The sequence below is a fragment of the Hoplias malabaricus genome, chromosome 2 (assembly GCF_029633855.1).
Source record: "Hoplias malabaricus isolate fHopMal1 chromosome 2, fHopMal1.hap1, whole genome shotgun sequence".
In the NCBI taxonomy this organism is placed as follows: domain Eukaryota; kingdom Metazoa; phylum Chordata; class Actinopteri; order Characiformes; family Erythrinidae; genus Hoplias; species Hoplias malabaricus.
The window spans coordinates 63,650,171-63,676,978 of record NC_089801.1 but is presented as its reverse complement, the minus strand read 5'-3'; the positions used below and the strand labels follow the sequence as shown (position 1 = coordinate 63,676,978).

At 41.0% G+C, this 26,808-nt stretch overlaps 2 protein-coding genes across 9 annotated transcripts; both read left to right on the top strand.

Annotated features, from left to right (window-relative positions):
* The first annotated feature begins 1,138 nt into the window (after window positions 1-1,138).
* On the top strand, window positions 1,139-14,721 carry zfyve27 (zinc finger, FYVE domain containing 27). 8 transcript variants are annotated; one of them, XM_066660750.1, is made up of 15 exons: window positions 1,139-1,345; window positions 3,282-3,515; window positions 4,146-4,216; window positions 4,462-4,648; window positions 4,782-4,877; window positions 5,424-5,536; window positions 5,790-5,914; window positions 6,083-6,154; window positions 6,262-6,282; window positions 9,967-10,023; window positions 11,209-11,353; window positions 11,926-11,972; window positions 12,061-12,142; window positions 12,905-12,965; window positions 14,144-14,721. In XM_066660750.1, the coding sequence occupies exons 2-15, from the start codon at window positions 3,307-3,309 to the stop codon at window positions 14,178-14,180; spliced, it is 1,323 nt and encodes a 440-aa protein (XP_066516847.1). In that variant the 5' UTR covers window positions 1,139-1,345; window positions 3,282-3,306; the 3' UTR covers window positions 14,181-14,721. The 8 variants fall into 8 exon arrangements, with proteins under 8 accessions (XP_066516847.1, XP_066516843.1, XP_066516848.1 ...); XM_066660746.1 differs by having other exon boundaries at window positions 5,790-5,947; XM_066660751.1 differs by lacking the exon at window positions 6,262-6,282.
* A 388-nt stretch (window positions 14,722-15,109) lies between these two features.
* On the top strand, window positions 15,110-25,908 carry golga7ba (golgin A7 family, member Ba). Its single transcript, XM_066660745.1, has 5 exons — window positions 15,110-15,295; window positions 19,267-19,392; window positions 21,125-21,277; window positions 22,385-22,486; window positions 22,837-25,908. The coding sequence occupies exons 1-5, from the start codon at window positions 15,284-15,286 to the stop codon at window positions 22,915-22,917; spliced, it is 474 nt and encodes a 157-aa protein (XP_066516842.1). The 5' UTR covers window positions 15,110-15,283; the 3' UTR covers window positions 22,918-25,908.
* Window positions 25,909-26,808: the final 900 nt, after the last annotated feature.

Genomic DNA, 26,808 nt, shown 5'->3' with positions numbered 1-26,808 from the left:
CCTGTGGATAATTTCACACACTCATCCAGTCAGTCATACATTCACCTGTGGATAATTTCACACACTCATCCAGTCACTCATACACTCACCTGTGGACAATTTCACACACTCATCCAGTCACTCATACATTCACCTGTGGATAATTTCACACACTCATCCAGTCAGTCATACATTCACCTGTGGATAATTTCACACACTCATCCAGTCAGTCATACATTCACCTGTGGACAATTTCACACACTCATCCAGTCAGTCATACATTCACCTGTGGATAATTTCACACACTCATCCAGTCAGTCATACATTCACCTGTGGACAATTTCACACACTCATCCAGTCAGTCATACACTCACCTGTGGACAATTTCACACACTCATCCAGTCACTCATACATTCACCTGTGGATAATTTCACACACTCATCCAGTCAGTCATACACTCACCTGTGGACAATTTCACACACTCATCCAGTCACTCATACATTCACCTGTGGATAATTTCACACACTCATCCAGTCAGTCATACATTCACCTGTGGATAATTTCACACACTCATCCAGTCACTCATACACTCACCTGTGGACAATTTCACACACTCATCCAGTCACTCATACATTCACCTGTGGATAATTTCACACACTCATCCAGTCAGTCATACATTCACCTGTGGATAATTTCACACACTCATCCAGTCAGTCATACATTCACCTGTGGACAATTTCACACACTCATCCAGTCACTCATACATTCACCTGTGGATAATTTCACACACTCATCCAGTCATATACCTTTGGAAAATTTCACCCACTCACCCAGTCACTCACACACCTGCGGACAGTTTTACACACTCACCCAGACAATCACACACCAATATGTGTGTTTGGAGTGTGAGAGGAACTCAAAGCACCCAGGTAGCAATTGAAGAGGAGATCTAGCTCAAAAGCACTAACTCTGTTCAATTTCTGACTACGACGCCACCTAGTGTTGATTCTCTGTAGCTGTTTAAAGACAACAGTAGCTGGATAAACCATTCAGGGTCCGGTCATTAAACACCGGAGCGCAGGTACAATGGAGAAAATATGACAGAAAAACTAAAAAAGTAAAGCAAAGCATCAATCGATTCCAGCGGGGTTTGATTAGGGGTTGTTGTGACCCTGTGCTCGGCGATCGGCTGGTCCGCCTGTGTGTGCTGCAGGAAGAGGCTCGGTTGCAGTGTTTGGAAATGGAGGCTGGGGTTTGAGAGAGCGCTTGGGTTTTATTACAGGTTTGGTACAGGATTGGAGCTGGTCTGGACGGGTTCAGAGCTCAGCAGAGTGCCGAGTGAACCCTGAACACACAGCAGAGAGAGGTAAACACTGCTAATGCTGTTAGTGTACCTGCTGTGGGTATTTAAACAACTGCTTTAAATGTTCCTCAGCTCTAGGCTTTATTCTGAGTCTTATTTTGGGTTTCTGGGGTTTAAAAGAATTTTCTGAACTTTAGCTGAGCCTGAAGCAGAGACGGAAGATATTTAGTTATAGATCTGGATGTGGATATATTCACCAAAGGAAGTGTTTGGGAGAATTACACCAACAGTAATGCACACATTTTCTTTATTAAAGAGAGGATGATGAATTTAACAATTTCTCCAAGAAGAAAGGATACAATGGATGAGAGAAAGAAAATATAAGAGAGAAGATATAGACAGTACAAGAACTAAAAAAAAAGCATTGTAAGTAAAGAAGAATAAAAAAGCATAACACTAAATTATTAAAGATTTAAAAAGACAATAAAACTAGAAAGAAAAAGTAAGGAGAAAATAAAGAGCAAAGAAAAGATTATACTGGTTTAATTCCTCAGCTTTGTCAACATAACTATCACAACATGGGGGGGAAAAATGGATAGAGAGAAAAAAGAAAGGGATGGCGAAAGAGAGTGAGAGAGACAGATGGGAAGAGGTAGAGAGACACTGCTATTAAATCCCCCTCAGAAGTCCCTTTTTATGAAATTGGAGATTGTAGTTATGAAATGATCTTTCATGTGGCATTTGTTCAAAGAACAACGGACACCAATTAACATCCATCTTAGTAGTAGTCAAGATGTTTAGTTTTTGACAGGCACCCAGCTCCGAAAGTCAGGAGTCCTAGAAAAGGTGAATATCGGAGTTAGGACATTTTTGAGTAGATGTGACATAGGGCTGGACAGTAAGTCAATATCAGTATTTGTCTCAATATAAAATGTTTCATTAAAAAAATGATATAATTTCTAAACGCATTATAAATATTTAAATATATATTATTTACAGCGTATGTCAATGATTGATATTCATTACTGGGTGCTGTCCTCAGTTTAGAGCAAGAACAAGAGACAAAATATAGTCCATTCTTGTTTTATTTGAATTGGAAAATTGTGTCCATTCTGCTTTAGTGCTCTGCATTGTAGTGTTGTCAAAGTGTCAATATCTAGGACTGGTTTTGTAACTAACTATAGTATAGTGATTTGTAAAAGGGCTCAGTAGTGCCAGTTCTTTCTTTCCTGAGCGCTCATTAAGTAAACATCCTTAACTGAATTCCTGTTGCTTTTGAATTTAATAGAAACTGGAATTAAATAAGTTATATATATATATATATATATATATATATATATATATATATATATATAAATTATAAGTTATACCACACATACACACACACACACACATATATATATATATGTGTGTGTGTGTGTGTGTGTATGTGTGGTATAACTTATAATATATATATATATATATATATATATACACACACCCACACACACACAATATATATATGTATATGTATGTATGTGTGTATGTGTGTGTATGTAAGGAATAGCATCAATTTAATGTAACTAAATGTACACTATTGTCTTGTCCTATATCCCCCACGTGACAACCCTGTGCTACTTAAAAAAGGACACAAAATATCTTTGAGGTGAAGTACTGAATAGCACCTCTTGTGGTGAAATTCCTAACAGTGAGTGAGTGTGTATGAGGGCATGTGTTTACAAGCCAGATCCATGAGGTGATTCCCATCTGAAAACATCATAATATTAATAATAACAATCGTGAACATTTATTATAAAGTTTATATAGGTGTGAGTGAATTTGCAAGTGTGTGTTGCCCCGTGAAGGACTGGCACTCCCTTCACGGTGTGTTCCTGCCTTGTGCCCAGTGACTCCGGGTAGGCTCCGGACCCACAGCTACCCTGAACTGGATAAGTGTTACAGACAATGAATGAATAAATGAATAATCATGATTATTGTGTCCTGTGTCTTATATGTGAAGCTGAAGTCTTCCTGTAAAGCTGAGGATGCAGGACACATTGCAGGGCCTTGGAGATCGAGGAGACACGTCTCAGTCCCCTGTGAAGGACGCGGCGTCTCTGGACATCAGTTCAGAACCCAGAGGACCCCGAACAATGACCTTTGACCTGCTCGACATGGTGGTGTCCTACAAGCGGATGGCCATCTTCTTGGAGCCACTGACAGATGCTGTGGAAGTGCTGCGCTACCTGCTCGGGTCAGTGAGGGATTTGGAAAATTTAATAACTGTTGGAATTAGAATATTTTTAAGAATTGGAATGGTGTCTCCCCAGAAGTAGATTGTGACCCTTATAATAATAACTATAAAATAACTATTATGAAATATAAACATACATACATATATAGTACGTGTTCTCCCTGTGTCCGGTAATGCTCCGGTTTCCTTCCACATTCCAAAAACACACGTTGGTGTGAGTGAATGTGTGTGTCGCCCTGTGAAGGACTGGCGCCCCCTCCAGGGTGTATTCCGGCCTTGCGCCCAGTGATTCCAGGTAGGCTCTGGACCCACCGCGACCCTGAACTGAATAAGCGCTTACAGATAATGAATGAATGAATGAACGAACGAACATATATAATACAATAATAAAATATAATTTACGAAATTTATTGGAATTTTTTTTTATCCAATATTTTTCTTCTGTTTTTGTTACTGGAGAGGAACACTTAAAATGACTGTTATTTCTAAATGGTTGAAGCTGAAAGTCTGCACTGCTGTCAGATTTTGATTCCTGTGTTTCTAATTCACTGCAGTGGTGAACAAAGGTTTAATTATTAAAATTCTCTTTAAATAATTTATTTATGAATTCTGTGGTGTGTGTGTGTGTAGGTGGAGAATGCCTCTCTGTTCTCTGCTCTGCTGCGTCCTCCTGAACGTCCTCTTCGTAACTCTGAGTGAAGGTGAGGTCCTCGCACAAACAGAGACAGAAAGACAGACTTAAGACATAACTGATGTGTAGCTGTAGTGTCTAACTGCCTGATAACTGGGTGTGTTGTGGTTAAAGTAAAATGTATTAATAATAATAATAAGTATTTTAGTTTATTATGTTGGCCTAGTTTCTTGTGCGTCTCAGTGACGCAGTGAACAGATGGTAAATGAGTAAGCATTTCTCTCTCTCTCTGTTCCCCTCTCTCTCTCTCTGTAGTGGTGTGGTTTTCTCTGTTCCTGTTGTCCGTCTCTGTCCCGGCTGTACTGGGTTATGTTGGTGACCGTTGCCAGGGTGTGGACAGTGAGATGGGCGTGCAGAAGAAGAAACATTACTCTGTTCAGCGCAGAGAGCTGCAGACTGTCCACATGACGCGCCAGGAGGCCGTGCTGGAGGTCAAGGGCATGTGAGTAAAGCCACAGACAGTGTGTGTCCAGAAGCCTGTAGATTTTTACATTTACCAGCTCCTGCTCCTCCTGTGTTTCCTTTTACATGAAGATGCAGAAAAAACCTTGTGGGGAACCCTGTGTGTTTTGCAGGCTCAAGCAGCTGGACGAGTTTCTGACCCAGGCATGTGTGTATGCAGAATCTGTTTATAAGGTTTTGTACTGGGAGAGTCATGTATCTTCTTCTATGTGAGTAATACACAAACAAACACACACATACACACATGCACACATACAGACACACTCACTTGGAGTGGCAGAAGGACACACTCAGTGTCTGTGGTGCAGGTGGGGGTTAGGTGTCTTGTTCAAAGGCAGCCCAACTGTGGATGTTGAGGGAGGAGACAGAGCTGTTACACTCCCCCATCCTCAGTTGGGGTAAACATTCATGGGTGGCATATCCCTCTCTTTCTCTCTCTCTGTCACTCGCTTTCTCTCTCTTGCTCTCTTTCTCTCTCTCTCTCTCTAAACTCTTGAGTCAAAACATTTTACAACATTCATTCATTCATTATCTGTAACTGCTTATCCAATTCAGGGTCGTGGTGGGTCCAGAGCCTACCTGGAATCAATGGGCGCAAGGCGGGAACACACCCTGGAGGGGGCACCAGTCCTTCACAGGGCAACACACATTCACTCACACCTACGGACACTTTTGAGTCCATTTTACAACATGTGTAGCCAAATTTAAAGAACAAATTGTTCATTTAGTGTGTGTGTGTGTGTGTACTCGTGCAGGTTTTATGGTTTTCTGCTGATGATGGTGTGTTTGCTGTACACGGCTCCTGTGGGCTGGAGTCTGTCTCTGATCAACAGCACCCTCTTCCTGTGGAACAGAGACTTCTGTAGAGGTCAGTCCACACACACACACACTCAATTTAGAAGTGTGTGCTCAGATCCAGAGCTATGGAAGCCTGTAGTGTTTTACCATGTGGATAATGGAATCATTGTATTCAGATATTGAGAAGACAACCATACAACACTAGAGATGTTTTCACAGTTAAACCATGTTAGAAAAGAAGAGAGAACAGGATATGCACATCCATGCACAGAGATAAGGATAGGTAAATCTCTCTCTCTCTCTCTCTCTCTCTCTCTCTGTAGTTGTTCTGCAGCTAAAGGACTTTTTCCACTCAGCACCCTCACAGCCCACAGATGGAGAGAACGAGAAGAGTGATACAGAACTGGGAAATGTACCTGAACGGACCCCTACACCCACCAGCCTGGAGGTGAGAGAGAGAAAGAGAGGCACTGAGAAAAAGGTAAATAAATAAAAGTTGCAAACAGGGAATTAGTAAGAGTCAGCAAAGAAAACTGCATAAACACTGCAAGGGAAAGTGATATAGAAGGAAATGAAGGAAGGAAACGGTGTGAATGAGTGTGTTCCCTCTTGGCAGGATCTCTCACCTGGAAGTGTGGAAGAGGCAGAGGAGGCGGAGCCTGACGACGAGTTTAAAGATGCAATAGAGGTAAAGAGAGCTCTCTCTCTCTCTCTCTCTCTTTCTCTCTCTCTGTTAAACTCTGTGAAGCTGTATCTAACCTGCTCTCCTGTCTCTGATGTTTGATGCTTCATAAGGAAAACCAGCTGGCGCTGCAGGTGAGTAGCTCTCTCTGGAGGAAAGAGGGATGAATACAGTTTGTGTTCAGTGTAAACTCACCTAGTGTTTAACAGTGTTTATGTTAATTTATCATTAATTATTAAATAATAACTCCCATATTTAGCTCCTTACCTTTTTAATAAACTATAGATGAGCATCAACTAACAACCTTCCTGTTAAGTGAAGGAATGGTGTGTGTGTGTGTGTGTGTGTGTGTGTGTGTGTGTGTGTGTGTGTAAGAAACACAATCATTAGATTAGGGCTGTCAAAATTAATCAGTTAAACTCATTTAACAAATTAATTAATTCAGTTAGGGGAGCAAAAATGAAAGTTTGTTAGACCCAAACATTTTCTGTCACATAGTGTTTACACAGCAATCAGCCACAAGATTAGTGAAGTGAATAATACTAATTAACACTAATATATATTTATTTAATGAGCTCATAACTCAATTTACTCTTATATCAAATTAAATTAAATAAATTAAAATGCTGTTAATTTGTTCCAGGCCCCAAAACCCACAGCAGTTATTTTGTTACATGTTTTTAAATGAGAAAAATTTACTTTATTAATAACAAATGATGTATAAAAAAGTAACAATACACAATAAAAGAAAATGGAAAGAAATAAACTGGTTCTATAAATAAACTGGTTTTATTAAGTGTATTTACCTTGAAGATCAGACAATGAAGCTGGCAGAAGACGTGGGGGAGTTATTCTTTTCGTGCTCAATCACTTAATTGCTACACACTTAATGCTACAATGCTACAGAAAACAGTGATACGACAGAGATTCATGGAAAGATAACCAAGTGAACTGAACGTCACCTAGTGGCGGGTGGTGTAAGCTCGCTCCGTCTTAACTCAACATAAACGAAAATATCGACCGAGCGACGTGTCGAATGTTGGAAAATTCGTAAGTTGATGTCAATATTGAGAGCAGGAGAAATGGACAAACTATGAAATGTATGAGCCACTTTGACCTGAGCGATGGTCAAGTTTTGGTCAGAGCATCTCCAGAACAGCAGGTCTTGTGGTAGTAAGTACCTGCCAAAAGTGGTCCATGAAAGGTGAGGGCAACTCTCTATCCAGCATTAAGTCTTTCAGCAGTGTGGGGTCAGACTAGATGGGCTCATCATCTTGTCGTTGTAACCAGATAATCTGTGTTATTCACTTTGTTGGTTTTTATCTTGTGGCTGATCAGTGTATACACGAATATTAGAAAAAATATAATAAACCTCAACACAATAACTACTGACTTTATCAGTAGTTTAACCATTTCTCAACCAAAACTCTTCTGGAGGAAGACCAATGTTATTGGAATTTCTCATCCAGTGCCTACCTTTTTCCCCAGCTCAGAAAATAGGCATTTTTTTTAAAGCTGGGAATTTAAAGTCTGCAAAGTGTTTAGCAGAGTGGGCGGTGTCTATCTTTTACACTGTCTAAAATAGAAACGAAAATGTAGACTCTGCTCCTGCTCTGTGAATCCATGTTCTTTCCCTCCTCACAAGCGTTTATTAAAAAATCCAGCACAGCAGGAGTTACAGTTTTAAATATTGCACATGCTTTTCCGTTCATAAACATCAGCTCCCCCTGAAAACCCCCCACAAACATTAAGCTATGATTAATAATTGAGCTCCTATTTCTGATGGGAAGCTCTCTGCGTAAGGGAGCATCAGAGTTAGTTCTTCACAGGACACATCCTCCCAGGATTGGAGTATTAGGTCATGGATTGGAGCACAGAGCAGTGAAATATACAGCTCAGCATTCATCAATAATTCCAGAAATATTAAACTTTTCATGATTTGTTATTGCTAGGATTATGATTACGTAGTTTAACCAGGAAACACTGTGGCTTTAAGATGAAGCACTGAATGGCACCCCTTTGTGGAGCAGTTGCTATATGTGATGGAGTATGAGTGAGTGAGTTACAAGCCATTTCAATTAAGTGCTTCACATTAAATAAGCTGCTTTCTCAAATAATCATCAGCATCATTCATAGATGAATCGATTCCTAATTCTGATCTGCTGATGAATCAATTATTCTGATTTGTAGATTGCTCTTTTATTAATCCAATGAGAAGTGACAGCCATATGATGGAGGTTTAGAGTTGGGTCTGCATGATGTAGGTGTGTGAGTATATGTTTGTGTATTCGTGTGTGTGTATAGGCCTGTCCCAAAACCTAGTGAGATGCCTAGGTAGTAAGCATCTGTTTAAGTCGGCAGCGTTCTAACGGTGGTCTGTCCTCATGAGGCAGTTAGAGAGTGATTATGTCACGGCTTGTTCCCGCCCACTGCACAGAACCGTTGTTCACTTACCTCAGCGGCTAGCGCCATGGATTCTTGTCTTCCTGTATTTACTGAGGTTCTTTTTTCTTTTTTGCTCCGGGAAAACAGTGTAATAGACTGGAGCTGAGCTTGTGTTGCATCATGGGATTGCCTTTGCCACTGAAGAACGGTTCGATGCTGCCTTAATATTCGGCCATATTAAGTTATCTCAGTAGGCAGCAAAATGACGTATCTAAGAATTGGGACAGCCTAGGTGTCGGGTGTGCGCACACTGTGACGTAGAATACTCTCTTTGTAGACAGTTCACCAGAGATGTGTCAGAAACGGTGCCCTATTCACTTCCGAAAACATAGTGGACAATTTTCAGTGCACTCAAACAATCCCACAATGCACTGCAAAAATTAGTGTACAACTTGTGTATGCTATCAGATATCAGATTACCCATAATCCACTGCATTCTTTGGTGAAAGCCTGGATGGGGTAGTGTTCAGAATCATTCACTACACTCCTGAATTCAGTAATTCAGTTCCCTATAATAGTGCACTGTTATAGTGAATAGGGAGCCATTTCGGACACAGGGTAGGTTTTGGGACAGACCCTATATGGGTGAGATTGCTCACTTATTTGCTTTGCTCTCAAAGGAAACTCAGCTGGCTTTTGTGGTGAGTAGTTGATGATACAGTTTGAATGCTTTGACTTTAGTTGCATATTAATAGGCAACAACACTTTGCATGGTTACTTTTCTGTGTGTGTGTGTGTGTGTGTGTGTGTGTGTGTGTGTGTGTGTTCACCTGCACGTCGGTATTATGCCTATTCTGAGCATGTCCACCAGTTTGTGTATGTTATTTTGGAGGAGAGTCCTCATTTGTAAGCACGTGTTTATTGTAAATGTGTTCCCTTTGTATAAAGCTGTTTCTTTTCAAATGTACATTTTTTAGATTATTATAAACTAAACCTTTTTATTCAATATTCCAGTGTTTCCATTTTGAGAATGTGGATCATTGGCTTCCCCAGGCTCCGCCCATTAATGCTATGTGTGGTAGCAAACGTCCCATGGTTGATCAGGCTTAACAGGGTGTTGGAAAAACTCTCACTCAGTCTGAGGAGAAGCTTCAGCACATGAATGTATTTAATTTAGGGCAGTATTCTCTCCAATTTTTTAGCCAACAGTTTTGCCATGGTCATATCCATTTTGGTTTCAGTCCAGCTCGGTACAGTGTCATTTTTAACTGTAAACGTCTATCTACTACAGTTTCTCATTCATTTGAGTAGTATTTTTGGTAGTGTTTTGTAAAGCTTTTTCCAACCTAGCCACACTTGTTATTAAAGCTAGCTTTTGTTGGGAGAGAGTGGATGGGTAAATTCCTTGTGTAACCTCCCCTTTTTGAATATAGGTGTTCCCTGCAGTAGTTGGGCTGACCAAAGCCCTGTGGAGACGCATAGCTCAAAAGGTGCCCCTCCCACTCCGTCAGACTTTCGTTCTGGGTGTTCTAACCACACCACCTCAAGCCCTTCCTCACTTTCGCTGGCTAAAACTCACAGTGATATCACAGCGGTGGTGGCGGCTCAGTAACTGAGCGGTTCCAGGATCTAATTGGTTCTCATGGTCTACTTGTTTGGTGTTGTGGTAATTCCAGGAGGATTTTTCCAGTGTTTTTCAACCTATCTCTATTATGCAGTCTTCTACCATCCCTGAAAAACCATACACTAGCTACCAGCTAAACCAGCATCAGACCAATGTAAACCAGTGTTTTTATTATTCCAGCAGGGAAGGAGAATGACCACTTATTTTTCCCAAAAAGTCCCATTCACTTGAAATATATTAATGATAAAGGCAAGTAAAAGGAGCTGTGAAATTAATATCCACGCTCATCCAACTACACAACGGATGCAGAAGGAGATGGGTTGAAAAATAATAGACTTGATCTTAATTGACCCTACACCGAGAAAAACAACACACACACACCCCCAGACACATATTGTGCGAAATCTCCACCTCTAATCTTGATCTCCCTTTAAGAGGAACCCCCACACTGACATTTGTCAGTTTCTGGACTGGGTACATGTTATTTGTAGCTGCTGAAAACATTAAAGGGGCAGTCAAATGTACTCAGTCTGGAAATACCCGCTTGGTGTCTGTTTGGTGTTGTACTGGTGCTACTAGACTGATGTTACTAAAAGGTTATTTAAAGGTTGTGCATAGCTTTCATCAGCTATAGCCCTATTAGATAGCCCTAATAGCTGTAGTTCCAGTTTACAACTAAAGAATCCAACGGATTGAGTACATTTGATTATAACGGAGACCCTGGTTAAAGGTTCTCACCAAATTATCACTTTAATATTGACACAATTAACTGGTAAATTTACCTCCAGACTTTATTCTGACGCCTCGAAGTGGTCAGTGTGTGGGTTCCTCGCTTCTTAAGACTAACCACAAAGTCTCCTAAACAAACTCATCCGAGGGTACGTTGATTGTTTGGAGAACTAAACTGGATGTGGGTGCAGTAAGGACTGGTTTGTAAAGGGAGTGGTGAATAGTGACTGCTGAAAAACAGCCTTCTAGCTGCATCTGGGTGAGCTGATGTTAATGTTGCTTTCTTGTTATCCTCCTTTTCTCCCTTCCACTCTTGCCACAGGATGATGATGGTGATGTCTCTGTGAGCAGTGCAGATTATGACTCTGTGTCTGATAATGGCCTGTTGAGCAGGAACGAGCCGATACGCAGCAAAGTATCCAAGTTAACAGAGAGACTCCGCAAGCGTGTGCCAACCAACCCCACCGGTCAGACTCTTTCATTTATTGTTCATGGAAAAAGTGGAAAAGCATTTCTTGATTGGTAAATAGAAGATTTGATGTGTTGTCTAAACGTAGTTAAGGCGTCAGAACGACACACAGAATTCACCATCTACCAGTTCACACATTCCATGTATAGGACTGTAACAGCAGCTGTTTGTTGTTGTTGATATATTGTCCAAGACATATTTGCGATAAACTATATTTTTCCAATTTTAATACCTTATATATTCTAAGTATAACCAAACGACAAATGACTTGTTTGAAAACCAGAGGACAGAAAAGAGCAAGTTGTTATATGTTGGTGATGTTCATTCTTATGTAAACAAACATGCAAGTTAACAAAATTGGCGAAATTCGGGTCGGTAAAAATTGAGGTAATGTCCATATATTGTGCAATAAATCGAAAATGTGATTATTGTGACATACCTATGAGTATATGGGAACTAAAGTGCAAAAATGACCCATTGTAAATGCTTTTCTATGATGTTATATACATGTATTCATCCTTCAGCAATTTGGATTCACCCTTTTTTTTTCTCTCCCCTCTCTTTCTGTAGGTAACTGCTCCAGCTGTGCTGCAGCGTTCTCTGTGTTAAAGAAGAGGGTATGCTTCATATTGTCCGATGTCTATGAATGTCTTTATGAGAACTGTTTTCCTATTACTGATGTGATGTTTGTTGACTGTTTTGCAGAGGTACTGCACTAACTGTGGCGTTAGCTTCTGTTCTCGCTGCTGCTCCTACAAAGTGTTCAAGTCCAGTATGGGAGCTACAGGTAAGACTAACCTCAATAATAATGCTCCTCTCTCCTTTCTGGCATCAGTAATATCCAGGTCAGGAAATGTGAAATGTGCTTTATCTTCATTGTATAGAAGTACAATTCAATTGGACATCGCTCAACTGTCAGTGAACATGTGCGCGCGCACACACACTCACAAACATGCACAAAAACACACACCTGGAGTGGCAGGGAAATAACAAGGCACCTAGAGAGGAGTTGGGGGGGTAGATGACTTGTTCAAGGGCACTTGTCATCCACAGCTATGGATGATGAGGGAAGGGATAGTGCTGTTCCAAGTCTGTTTCCCCTACTTTTAGGTCATGGCTGCCCTGTATACCTGTGTAAGAATTTATTTCCAAGATTAAAGTTAGTAAATAAAAAACATTTAGAAATATTTTAAAATATTATTTGATCATGTAGTTTTCAGTCAGAAATTTAGTAAAGCATTTACCTCAAATTTACAGCTTCAAAATCATTGTTGCGATCCACTGAGCTGTGATAGGGCTCATTGCTACTCTGGGTTCGGCACTGCAGAAACCAGACTATGTAACTTTTTCCTGAGGATATGAAACCACCCACTCCCTCACCCCTCCTCCTGATTGTAGGACATAATGTATATAATGAATTACTCTCTGCAACTCTAGGTGAAGCCCAGTGTTACTTTAAAGAATGTTACATAAAATAGACTTCATTTTAAACAATGCTTTTGTTTTGTCTCTCTCTCTTCCCCTTCTCTCTAACTCTATCTATCTATAGCTCCAGAGGCCCAGAGAGAGACAGTGTTTGTGTGTGCTATGTGTAATTTCACACTCAGCAAGTAAGACCTGTGTCCTGTTAAAAAAAATCTCCTCCTTTCACCGCAACTAGGCAAAAACCACCATGGGTTCAGGAGCTGTGGGCGGAGCCTTCACTGTTCTTGGGAGGTTTATCATCTTTTGGTTTCTACTTTGCTGAACCTGAGCTATCTGCCTCCTACATCCATCTTGCCTTGTCTCCTCTTCTGCTCAAATCTTCCTTCAGAAGCTCCATAAGGAGACTGTATTCCTGCCAGAACTGGTTTTGTTACTGTCTAAGCAATGAAAAGAATGACTACTGTATAAAGCCCTGAGAAACCATTGTAGAGACTTTTAAAATCAGGGCTCTTCTGATTAATTCAGGTATCATCCTGTAGTGGTCATGGTGATATTTATGTTTCTGCATTACTTTTAATTTGATTTAATCTTTTATATGTACAGCATTTGGTAGACACATTTATACAGAGCCACACGGTTTTGATCATGCTAGAGATACAGGGTGTTAGGAGTCTTTCCCAGGGGCTCTCACTTGTATAGACAAGTGTGGTGGTTGTCTGGGTCTGGACTCAAACCCAGGTCTGTCACTTGGAGAATGGTGTCACCTTTTACAGTATACCCACTGGTATCTGCTATTCTGCTATAAGCTAACGGCCAGTTAGCCTCCAAATTGGCCCTAAGATAGATCCCTCTTATTTAACTCAAGTGGGGACCAAAACTAAGCTGTGTAACATTAAACATCTTAAGACAAGGATGTAACATCATTTTCTAAAATTATTTCCTGACATTATAACATCAAATTCCGGAGTCTGGAGCAATATTCCATCATCTGTCAGAACCCTTGTGATATATTTTGATTGATATGTTTGACTGGTCCTCAAACACATATCCAAATGAGACTTTTGCAACAACGACCCATATTTGTGACTTTTTTTGTCATGTAAGGATTTTTTCCATTAATAGAGCAGTATTTTTATAAATGGCAACATGTGCTAATGCTAAAATGGTTTATTTTCACTGCTAAGACAGAACATCAAGCAATGCTAATACAATTGGAAATGGATAATATGTGGTTCTTTGTTGCAAGGGCTCAATTGTTCGAGTAATTTGCACAGAGAGCTTTGTTATTTTGCCACTGTTTTTTTTATTTATTTTTATTTTTATTTTTAATTATTATGTATATACTGTGTTGCACCTCTTCCAGAATTGATCTCTACTGTCTTCAGGGATCGAGGATTTGACTTTCTGTTTCTAATCATGTTCATGAAGATAAAAAACAACCAGTATCAGCCTTCACAGCATTGTTTTTTACTGTGAGATGCTCTGCAATACCAAATATGTCGGGGTCTTTTTTGCTGTATGTCATTTTACTGTACTGATCATGTGACCCACTGATTCGTTTTTATTATCCTGGCTTATCAGCTAATCAGAAACGCCTACAGAGATAAATGAGTCATTATTCAGGTGCTGCTTAAGGCCTCGTGTGGGTTGATCTAATTTGGTGTCTCAGTTCGACACTGTAAATGCATTCATCCTTCTAAAGCTGCTCTCTCCTTCCTCTGATTCTTCATATCAAATCTTATTTTATTCAGATGCATACAGATAATTATTCTCATATTTATATTTTATTTCTCTGGGTTTTATTTTATCTTTGTCTGGTTTATTTACCTGTTCAAGAAGGACCTGAATGTAAGATTTAATCTATTTTATCTGCCATTGTTGTTGTTTTGGTGTGATTGCTGTACTGTAAAACAACTGTATTAAAGCCATCTTAACTGCAAATCTGCCTCCTGAATTCAGCATGTCCATAGACCTTTCTCATTCACTTTTATTTAGATTATTATTCTGTGATGACATTCCTTACTCTGTGTTGATATTTCCAAATATGTCATAAGTCAGTGTCATTTCAAAATTAATCCAGCACCATGTCACAGTTAATGATTGTTGTACTTAATAGGAACTTGAGTCAGTTCCCCTGGACATATTTCTATTATTTATACAAAAAAGTAAATGTATGCCCATCACTGCTCTAACCCCGCCCTATATGTGTTATCATGTCGCCCCCGCCTCTATTATACTGGTCCATTATTTATACCACCTGTTTTCTGATTAGTTCTGCCCTCCTGCCCTGGGATTGGCTAGCAGGTCCCGCCTTCTGAGCTGTGATTGGCTAGCAAGTAATTAAAATTGGGCCGCCAAAGAGTAGGATAAATGGTAGCCAATCATTACACAAGAGGGTTGGGTTCCCTGAAAACGGGTGGGAAATGATAACGTCCATCAATCCTGCTTGTAATCCGCGTCTCTCGTGTCCTGTTAAACCAATTGAGGCCACCGAGCCAACAACATGGCGACAGAGGTAAGAATCTGCCCCTATCCTAACGAGTTCATGATTGATTTTGGTTCTAATGTCGAGCAGAAGGCGAGTGGAAACATCTTCCTTTCGCCGGGAGGTCAGATCTAGATTGAAGATCTAATTTGAGACTAAATAAACGGACAGAACTAGCATTTTAGCTGCCTTTCCTCCTTCGTTTACAGTTAAGATACAATACAAATAACAATGGGCTTCACCGTGACGTTTTCACAACAGACGAGGTTTAGCTTTTATAAACCTAAGCTGCAGGCAGATAAATCAGCATAATATATTCTCGTAGAACATGTTCTTGGGAGAATATTTGACGCTGGAGGGTTATTTGTGAGGAAAAACGAAGGAAAACCTGTGTTTTGTTGGTGTCTTTCTGTCACAAAATTCAGCTGAGGCGGAGAAAACTGTTAAGGAGAAAACGACCGTTTAGATTTAAAAAATCGAACGTGCAGGCGCGCGCACGCGTGACGTAGCAGCAGCGTGGACGACATCAAAGCGAAGCGAGCGCTACGCTTTCAGACTCTACACTTTTAGTTTGTTGTTTGTTTGTCTTTTCTTGATTCCCCGTTGGAAACCTCACATTTTCCCGCCACCACCGAGAGCAGGGATGATATCAGCACCGCGGACAGAGACCGGCAGGACCGTGCTGCCCTACTGTCACCAGTCTGTGAGCGCGAGCTTCTCTACTTCTCTCTTGTCCATGCGGTATGAAGTCCGCGGTGTTTGTCTTGTACTTTCATGTTTGTTATTTATAACTTTGATTTGGCTTGTTTCGTTTAGGCGACGTCACCAAGAGTAACCTTGAGCGCGCGCTGGGGTCTCGAGACGTCCCGTGATTCTGCGATTTTTAGACACGAGATTGTTTTTACAAAGTCAACTCTTGGTTATTGTCAATTATAGTCATCGTTACCGTGTACTGCGCTTCTGAAAACCACGTGAAAAAAAGGTTAATACAATAATATTACTGTTTCTGGCGTTAACTGGTGTGTGTGTGTTGGCAGAAGCCAGAATGTAGCTCTAGTTTTTTAAAATTATTATATATTCCTAATGATTTCATCAAATATAGTAACACTGATACATTACCAGTGTAAAATATTATGTCATTTATTATAACATAACAGAGTATAATAAAATACATTCCCTTCTCTCAGTATTTCTGCACCCATCGGCAGGTATTGGTGACTTCCTTCTTACTCTCTCTTTTTGCCTCCTTGTGTAACGCGACCTTGGGTGTTAGGAGCTATATAAATGCCATCTATTATTATAATTAAACTTATTTGGTAATTTTAATTTAATTAGGTTTATTTGGTTTATTTTTTCACAGTGGGACTGTCTTAGTTTCAGCTCAAGTAAACATTACTCACTTCAGATGAAACACTGCATGGATCTGAGCATTGCTGCCACATACCCACAGGGTCACAGCCTGTGAGGAGAGTGGTGTGTTCTCCCTGTGTCTGCAGAGGTTTCCGTAGATGTGAGCGACTGAGTGAATGTGTGGAACTGTCCACAGGTGTGAGTGTGTTAGGAACACCGATCTCTCTTGCAGTATTGATCCGCTGTGCTGTGTAGTGGAGTCGGCTGATGGTGGCACTACTGCTGAGCTGTGTATCAATTATAAATGAAGCGTACAGTGTCAACAGCTCGGAGAATTTAGTCACGCTATCCCACAGCGGCTCAGTTCGGACCCTGATCTTAAACCAGAGAGAAACTCATAGTTCGTGGACAGATTGTGTAATGAGCAGTTACCTCTACATTAACAACACAGCTGTTATAATCTCCATATATCATATTAAAACATTGACCAATGGAATGGGACACTGAAACAACTGCCCATGTGCTTAAAGTCACCATTCCCAGTGCCAGGTGTCGGCTGGGGTGGTATAAAGCCATGCAGAGCAGTGGGCTGTGGAGCAGTGGAACTGTGTTCACTATCCAGTATCTATGACATTGAGTATTCGTGCAGTATTATAGATATTAATTCACAATTGTAGACATTCTTTCAGCTCTGTAGGGTTTTTTACTGTTCACTCGGTCCTGCAGAGTTTGAGTCAGGTTAAACCCTGTGGATTTTACTGTGAAACTGCTCCTTATGTTGTCTTTTATTAATATATACATTATAGATGATGATATTAGGAATGTCAAACAATTTTTAACAATGATTGCAGTTCATCTATCAGTTTGTGCAGTTTATTCTACAGTTGAGTTCCTGTGGATGCAGTGAGCTTCGTCCCTGTCAGTCACAACAGCATTCTCCACTTGTCTCATGGTTGTTGGAGCATAACATCTCCAAAACATGGAGTATTTCCCTTATAGAGCACCTACCAGTCATGGCTGCCTCGCATATCCCGTAACAGTTTGGTTGTTCACGTCCTCAGAAAATAGGTGCAGTACACGTGTAAACAATAGGGGGCAGTGCAGACGATCAACAGCATCACAATGGCAAAAGGTTTTGAAGAACGCTGTGTCAGAGCCAAGTCTGCAATTACCCCTGTCTTTTTCTCATCTGCCCCCTAGTGGAAGCCTCCAGTTACAAGTGTAGCACATAGGCGAGTATGTCTACGCCAACGCACGGCCAGACTGCAAGTATATCTCTAGCCTTACCCTGATTATTTGAGGATGTGTTTGTGTTTGGGATGTTTTTATAAATTTGTGAGCACCAAAAGTCCTTGCACGGATTGGACCATCTTGTATTTTCTTGCATTGTGAGGACACTTTGGCATCATCTGTTAAAGGTCTGATACTTAATTATGAAAAATTAAGAGTTAAATGATTTACTGTTGGTTACTGAGGTTATGGTAGGTGTAGTGTTAATCAGCCACATTAATCTTTATTTATATGGACATTCCTCACAAGTGTGGGTGAACTAATGTGCGTGATTTCATAGGGACCAAGAAAACACAGCCCAAGTGTAAACCGATATGGGGAGGCGAAATGGACAGTGAGACATAAAGCACATGTTGTAGATGCCAAATAGTGATCTGGCCTAATGGACAGTGTCCCAGTCGTTTATTTATTAGCCACAGTGATCGTATAAAAGCAGCCTGGGGTCAAAACCTTCAGCAAACAGTCACACACACACACACACACACACGCACACACTACCCCCTAAAGGAACAGTGCACGTTTTTGACAGTTTTCCTATAAAGGTGTTAAACATGTTAAATTTAGTCTGATGATGACTGTGCTGTGACACATTCACTGATCATGGTTTGATGGTGTGAGTAGATGGATGGGATTCTCAGCTCAGCACCATCTGAAAGTCTGCTTTAAATCTAAAGGCTGCATGTCTAAGTAAGCAAACTGTGCTTTGTGCTGAAACTGTAGGATGGTGATGTGTCAGAGAGAGAGGGTTCAGAGAGTTCAGGACTGACAGATTTAACACTGCCGTAGCCGCAGTGCTGGATGCCTTAACTAACAGTAATGTAGTATTAAGGGATTGTCTTAAAAGAAAACGTCCCTCCGTTTTCCACAAGGAACACACTTCTGGGTCGTAATGAATCATCTGTGACCTGCCTGGTTCAAAACACCACAAGGATCAAACCCCACAGCAGTGTTCTCCCCCTGTCTAAACAGCTCTGTTCAGAGCGGCTGGTTTCAGCACCCGTTCCTTTAAATTATAATGAGCCGCTCGCTGTTCACCCCGACCCCGAGTGCACAGCAGTGAAGAGCGAGGAGCAGAAGTTTTTAGCGTTTTTCGCTCTGTTCTCTATCTTCTCCCTTCTTGTTTTGTCAGTTTTTACTCAGTGCTCTTATTTTTCTTCCAGTACAAACCCTGTAATGTCCACAGAAATTGGAGGCAATGCTCAGCATGACATTTATGCGTTTCGTCTCCAGAGTGTTCAGAATGGTGACACTGGGCACGTGCAATTGCACCAGAGCATTCCATTTTCTTTTTGTTTTGATGAAACTGCATATTTATCTTCTCTGTGTGTGTGTGTGTGTGTGTGTGTGTGTGTTTTTCACAGTTCCATAACCTGCAGGAGCTGAGGCACAGCGCCTCTCTGGCCAATAAAGTCTTCATCCAGAGAGATTACTCAGAGGGAACCGTCTGCAAGTTCCAGACCAAATTCCCCTCCGAACTGGACAGCAGGGTGAGAGTGAGAAAGAGAATGAAAACAAGAGAAGAAAGGAGTGCAGCAGAAATACAGAGAGAGCTCGCCAGTGTGTGTGTGGATTAAATGTTGTGGATTTCTACAAAGGCGCTATATAAGTGTAACCTTAAATAAATAAAAATAAAATTAATAGAGAAGAGAAACAAACAGAGAGAGGCAGAGCAAAGAGAGAGAAATTGAGGATAAAGGAGAAAAATAATAAAGATATAAAGAGAATGAAAGGAAAGAACAAATAAAAAGCAATGAAACGATACGGAATGATAGAATGAGAGTGTTGTGTATTCTGAATGAGGCTCATATCTCTGCTGATTTTTTTTTTGGTTGCACTCTGCTGTTTTAGAGGGTTTTAAATTCCCGACAGTGTCAGCACACACACACACACACACAGTTTCACTTTCTCACACATACACAGGAGCTAAACACTCTCTAGGGTGTTACATTATGAGTGTGTTATCTGTAATGAAGCCTTTAAAGACTTGAACACAAAGATGCAGTTACACACAGAGAGAGAGAGAGAGAATAGGCCTGAGAGAGAGAGATACAAAAACCCTGGGAGGGAGAGAGAGAGAATAGCCATGAGAGAGAGACACAAAAACCCTGGGGGAAAGAGAGAGAGAGAGAGAATAGCCCTGAGAGAGATACAAAAACCCTGAGAGAGAGAGAGAGAGAGAGAGAGAGAAAAGCCATGAGAGAGAGAAAGAAAAGCCATGAGAGAGAAAAAAACCCTGGGGGAAAGAGAGAGAGAGAATAGCCCTGAAAGAGAGATACTAAAACCCTGGGGGAAGGAGAGAGAGAGAGAGAGGATGTATCTGACTTGGTGGTTGTCCAGGAGAAGATTGATCTGCTGCTGAAGCTGACCCTCATTAGACTGATGAGAGCGTCAGTCCGTTTGTTTCAGTTGTTCTGTGTTATTGTGGTGCACTGGTTAAGCCTCTTCCTCTCTTCTCATGAATCAAAGCCCTGTACCTCATTTATGTTTTGTTTTTTGGGACCATTTAGTACAGTCCACCCCTTGTGTTCAACATTTCACATCGAATGAACCAACAAACAAAGAACATACAGATTTCCTCCTGTGACGTCACCATTGCAGAGACAGGAGCCCAGAGCAGTGGTTTACATATTGATTTTTTTTTTTAAACTAATCTAAAGAAACTGTACATCTCATTGTTTAAAGATGCTGCCTTTGATGAAATCAGAGAGGGGTGGTTCCCTATGCCCTCCTCCAAAAATTACATAGTGCCATTTCCGCAGTGCCGAGCCCAAAGTAGCAGCGGTAGAGACTCTATTCTCCCTTTTACAGTTCAGCAGAGCATCACAATGATTTTCAGGCTGGAATTTTAAGGTGAAAATACTGCCTAGTGTTACTTTAAATTAATACGTGTCTTAACACAGATTCCCAATTGAACCCGACAGACTGGAGGCGTCCAAAACTGTTCCTTACTGGTCCCACTTGCATTTTGTGTATGACAGTGAATGTCATTATGATATTAAGAGATAATAATAATAATAAGAAAGATGTTTATATTATATACGTTTTTTAGGTCTACTGGACATCAAAACATTACACCACTCTTTACAGTGGGTGAAGGATATAATCAACGCACCTATAATTTCCATTTGTTAAAATTAAATTCTTAGGAAGGTTACTCCTCCATCTTTGTCCTCATGTGGCACCTGATGCTGATGTGTGACGTGGCGTGTGTTTGTTCAGATTGAGAAGACTCTGTTTGAGGACACGGTGAAGACGCTGAATAACTACTACGCCGAGGCAGAGAAGATCGGCGGCCACTCGTATCTAGAGGGATGTCTGGCCTGTGTTACTGCGTACCTCATCTTCCTCTGCATTGAGACGCGTTATGAGAAGGTGAGAATGCCCTCCGACGTGCCTCATAAACTCACCTCATAGAGCAAGAAACCTGGCATCACTGTATCACAGCTACCTGCTGTTTGACGACTGATGGCAGTGATTCGTCTATTCTGTATTATCTGTTAACCTGGTGTGTGAAGCTCTCCTGTGTTTAGGTGGTAGTTTCACAACATAAACTGGGGAGTTGAATCCAATTACTGCTTTTTTAACTGCTTTTTTTACACCACACCCCTGAACGGCTCAACACACTCGGAGGAGAATACTAAATGTGTAGGTCTGTTATGCCAGCCAACAGCTGCAAGCCCTGGCTACCACTGCGTTTGTGATGAGGGGGAAAAACAGCCTCCTCGCCCAGAGAGAGCCCCTCCGGCCCCTGGAGGACTGAGCAATGTTGGGCCACTACGCCTAATGTGTAGTGACTAAAATAACTAAAATGTGTATTCGTTTTAGTCTCATTTTTGTTATTATTTTAATCTATGAAAAATAAAAACATTTTAGTCTACTTTTGTCCTTTAAATGTTTTTTAAACATTAGCCTAATTTTAGTTTTTTAGATATTTTAATTATGTATAACTTAAGGTTTTACTATTTTACTGATATTATTTAATACTAACTTCTATAAAAAACACTTTAAAAGTATTTAAAACTGTTAACACCCAAAAATTAAGGTAATTTTTTATTCAGACATTTTGCATTAGTTTAACATTTACGTTTTTAGTTCGTAATGCGTTGCAGAAAGCATCGCAAACCAAGACTCAGAGAGTTTAAGATCTATGAATTGCCTTTCTGTTTCCAAATCAGAAATATCAGGACATTTATTGTGTTCATGTTTTTATTTTAATTTAGTTTTTGTCTGAATTCCATTGTGAAAAATAGGTCGTCAATGAATGGATTTCGTTAACAAAACTACTTCTGGCAGCACGGGTTAGCAAAGAAACTGTTTAAATAAACAAACATTCCTCAGTGCTGCCCTCTAGATGTGCTATTTCACAAGCGAGAACTATTCAGGGGACCCTCCAGGTGTCTCACTTAATTAGTTTGTATACTTTTTCATATGTATATTTTAATGTTATACTGACTGTAGTGTGTGTGTGTGTGTGTGTAGGTCCTGAAGAAGATCTCTCGGTATATTCAGGAGCAGAACGAGAAGATTTATGCTCCCAGAGGTCTGCTCATTACTGACCCTATAGAGAGGGGCATGAGAGTTGTATCCTTACATATTTTGTGTGTGTGTGTGTCATTACTGAGACATAAATTTAATGCTAGAAATGATGCTTCACACTGAGCTATAACCGGGAGAACAGAGCCTGCACTATGTAGCTTTTGGGAGAGGGCGGAACATAATTCTGTGATAGGTTTGTGCTCTGTGATGTACAGATCATCAAGATATTTCAGGTGTGTGTGTGTGTGTGTTGGTCAAGGTGGGGTGAGGGTGGGGTTACACTTTGGTTGAAGATTGTGATAAAGTAAGAAATGTGTTTTAAAGTGTGTGATTAAAGGAGTCGCACTGAATGTGACTGAGAATGTAACCCGTCATTGTCTTAACGGTCGTCTCAGATCGAGATCAGTATTTATGAAGACAGAGGCTCCAGTGGCTCCAGCTCCGGCAGCAGCACCACCAGCAGCAGTGGACGATGATCCCCCACTCCCCCCACTCACACACACACACAGAACTGGACCGATTTATCATTTCATCAGTAAATTACACTGAAATTAATGGAACATATTATGAAAAAACATCAGCTCTTTAGAATCAGTACTGCTGATAGTGTTCACATTGGTCCGGCCCTAGGCACTCAATATCACAGTTATCTCTCTAGTATACACATGTGCACATGCACACACACACACACATATGCCTTTTGCCTTCATGTTCCTGCTGTATAAATGGTTCTCTCCAAACCATAACACCACAGCCAACCACAGTGTGAGTAAACGAAGCAAAGTGCACCTCACTTCAGTCGATCTCAGAGTCTCCTCAGATTCTCCACAGAGTCTCCACCAAGTCTCTACAGAATCTCCACAAAATTTGAGGTCTCGACTGAGTCTCTTCAAATACTCTCAGACGAGTCTCTACAGAATCTCCACAAAACCTCCATGGAATCTCCTCACAGTCTGTGCCAAGTCTCCACCCAGTCTCCACAGAATCTCCAAAGAATGCCTACAGTCTCAGACAAGTCTCCATAGAATCTCCTCAGAAACATCTTAAAATCTGCTCAGAATCTCGAGAGTTTCCAGAGTCTCCTCAGCCTTCATTGAAATGTTTTAAAATCTCGAGTCTCCACAGTCTCGTGAAAATCACAGCTGAAACTTGTTAACATCTCAAAACCTCAGATGAATCTCCTCAATAGTCTCCTCTGAATCTCAGAATATCCTCAGAATCTACACAGTCTCCTCAAAATCTCCACTGAATCTCCTCAGAGTCTACTCAGAATAACTTTAGTATCTCCACTGAATCTCCACAGGATTTCGGCAGAACCTCTACAGATCTCCAGAACACCTGGCTTGACTGACACTAGAGTGTTACAGCCCCTCAGTGCCATCCGTCTGCAGAGACCAGCCCATTCCTGTAGAGTCCTCCACCATGTTTACATACTTTTTACCTTGCGGAGGCAGAGCACAGTTTCTACGGCGACAGACTCAGAGTTCTATTGTTGCCGAGTGCCATGGTAACAGCAGTGCTTTGATCAGACACAAACCATAACAGGCCAGTACTGTTTATTTTTCTCCTGTAAGATCTGGAGTCTTAGACAACTGGATACGAGCTTGTGTTTCAATCGTGACTATATTTTGAAGCTAGTTTGTCTGTTGCCGTGGTTACTGCACTGCGCCTTTGTAGGGAAGCATCACCTCCTTGATTATGCAATTCCTTGTGGTTGTTTGTTTTCTGCTCTTGTTGTTGTTGTTGTTGTTGTTGATCGTGTGGTATGTAGCGGCCTGTAGGGCCCAGAGCGCAGAGGAGAGTCTTCCACAGTGGGTCAGTAGCTGGCCCCGTTTGCACTTTTCCCCTTTATGTTCCTTTTAGTTTATATTACACAAAGATAGATAGATAGATAGATAGATAGATAGATTCAACTTTTTTGTCATTGCTCAGTACAAGGCAATCAAATGCAGAAGGACAGTCAAGTTGTTGTAGCTGTAGTGACGGATGTCTTTCTCTGTGATTCTGTGCCCAGAACAGTGGAAGGAAGTGACACGTAGCTGTATTTGATAATAATGAAATGCCAAAACTGACCCTAGATCAGAAATTATATATAATGTGTGTACTGTCAGACGTTTGGGAACATCTTGTCTACTTTTGCATATTTATTGATTTCCATTGTTCTTTTTGAATCAAGATAGATATCCACAGAGATCTGTATGAAGTTTATTGATCGATTGCCAGTATTTACCTCTACATTTAATTCTCACGCTGCTCAAGAGTGTGTCTTCCTTTGTGTGAAGAGGTTTCCTCCAGAGTGTGATCGAACACACTTAATGCATTTGTATACTGTTGGTGAAAACACATTCAGACTCGACTTAACACCTGCAAGGTCTGTGTGCTGAGGGAGAATGAGAGCTGCCTTTGGCTACATTCCCAAAGCACGTTTATCAGCTGTTTTACTCAGTTATAAAAAAAGGTAGAATCTATAGAGTTTTATTACAAAGCAACAAAGCTAGCTGTCCCCAAACATGTGAAATTAATGAATGCAGTTTACATATACTAGATAAATACCTCTGATTGGTCCTGCTAAGGCATAGCCACCTTTTATTTCATTGCTGTCCAAAGAAAAACACGTGTCTTCAAAATAGTAACCACTTAGACGAAGGGATAGTACCTTCTTAAGTTCAATGAAAGTAAATTTAAAACATTTCTTTTGACCGCTTCATCATGACGTTTTCACACAATGTGTAAAGGATAGCTGCTGTGTTCAAATAATGTAGAAAAACTTTACATCCACAAAAAATGAACATGCTTCTCTTTGGACAGCGATGATACATTTATCTGGTTAGTAACTGAGGATTTTTACACTTTTAAAAATGCTAAGATTATAATAATAATAAATACATAATTCTTGCTTTTTTTAGGAATCTCAGAGAAATCTGGAAACATACCTGTGTTTTTCTAAGATATCAAATATTTCCCACAATCAAAAAGTTGCTGTCAGTTTTACTGAACCTGTTTACATTGGCGACTAGATACTGACCAGACACATAAATTAGGCAAATTTGGCAAAGAAACTTTATTGCTATTACTAGTCCTTCCTCTATAGCTCTAAATACAACAAAGCCCAGTCGATCAGAAGTATTCCTGTTTAATAGGGAATAGATCCTGAGAGTGTGTTCTCAAACCTACACTTGAGCCCCATACTGACATCCCATAAGCTTCCACTGCCATGAAATATACTCTACAGATGATTTTATGATTTTACTTTTATATTTGTCTCTGTTTTCATATTCCTGATGTAGCCCAAAGTTCAAAAGCAGAATGGACCTCCTCAGAGTCATGAATTGCCAAAATCTCGCTGTGAGCTTCCATTTCTTTCTGAGGGAAACAGGCTGTGTTTATGCAAACGTACAGAAGAGTTTCGTACTCGCACTCGACTGGAAGAGCGTTGTCTGTTTCTATTGTGTAGCAAAGCCAATAAACACAGCTGAATCTTACAGTTAAACTGAGGCTTGGTCTCTTTATCTCCGAATTTAAAGGAGCAGTCAGTCATTGGTTCTACAACTGTGAAACTTTACAGAGAATCACACACTCGCCCAGTCACTCACACCTGTGGACACTTTCACACTCACCCAGTCACTCACATCTGTGGACACTCTCACTCATCCAGTCACTCACATCTGTGGACACTCTCACTCATCCAGTCACTCACAGCTGTGGACACTCACATTCATCCAGTCACTCACACCTGTGGACACTCACACTCGCCCAGTCACTTACACCTGTGGACATTCACACTCGCCCAGTCACTCACACCTGTGGACATTCACACTCATCCAGTCACTCACACCTGTGGACACTCACACTCGTCCAGTCACTCACACTCGCCCAGTCACTCACACCTGTGGACATTCACACTCGCCCAGTCACTCACACCTGTGGACATTCACACTCATCCAGTCACTCACACCTGTGGACACTCACACTCGTCCAGTCACTCACACCTGTGGACACTCACACTCGTCCAGTCACTCACACTCGCCCAGTCGCTCACACCTGTGGACACTCACACTCGCCCAGTCACTCACACCTGTGGACATCCACACTCATCCAGTCACTCACACCTGTGGACACTCACACTCGCCCAGTCGCTCACACCTGTGGACACTCACACTCGCCCAGTCACTCACACCTGTGGACATCCACACTCATCCAGTCACTCACACCTGTGGACACTCACACTCATCCAGTCACTCACACCTGTGGATACTCACACTCATCCAGTCACACCTGTGGACACTCACACTCACACCTGTGGACACTCACAATCACCCTGTCACTCACACCTGTGGACACTCACATTCATCCAGTCACTCACACCT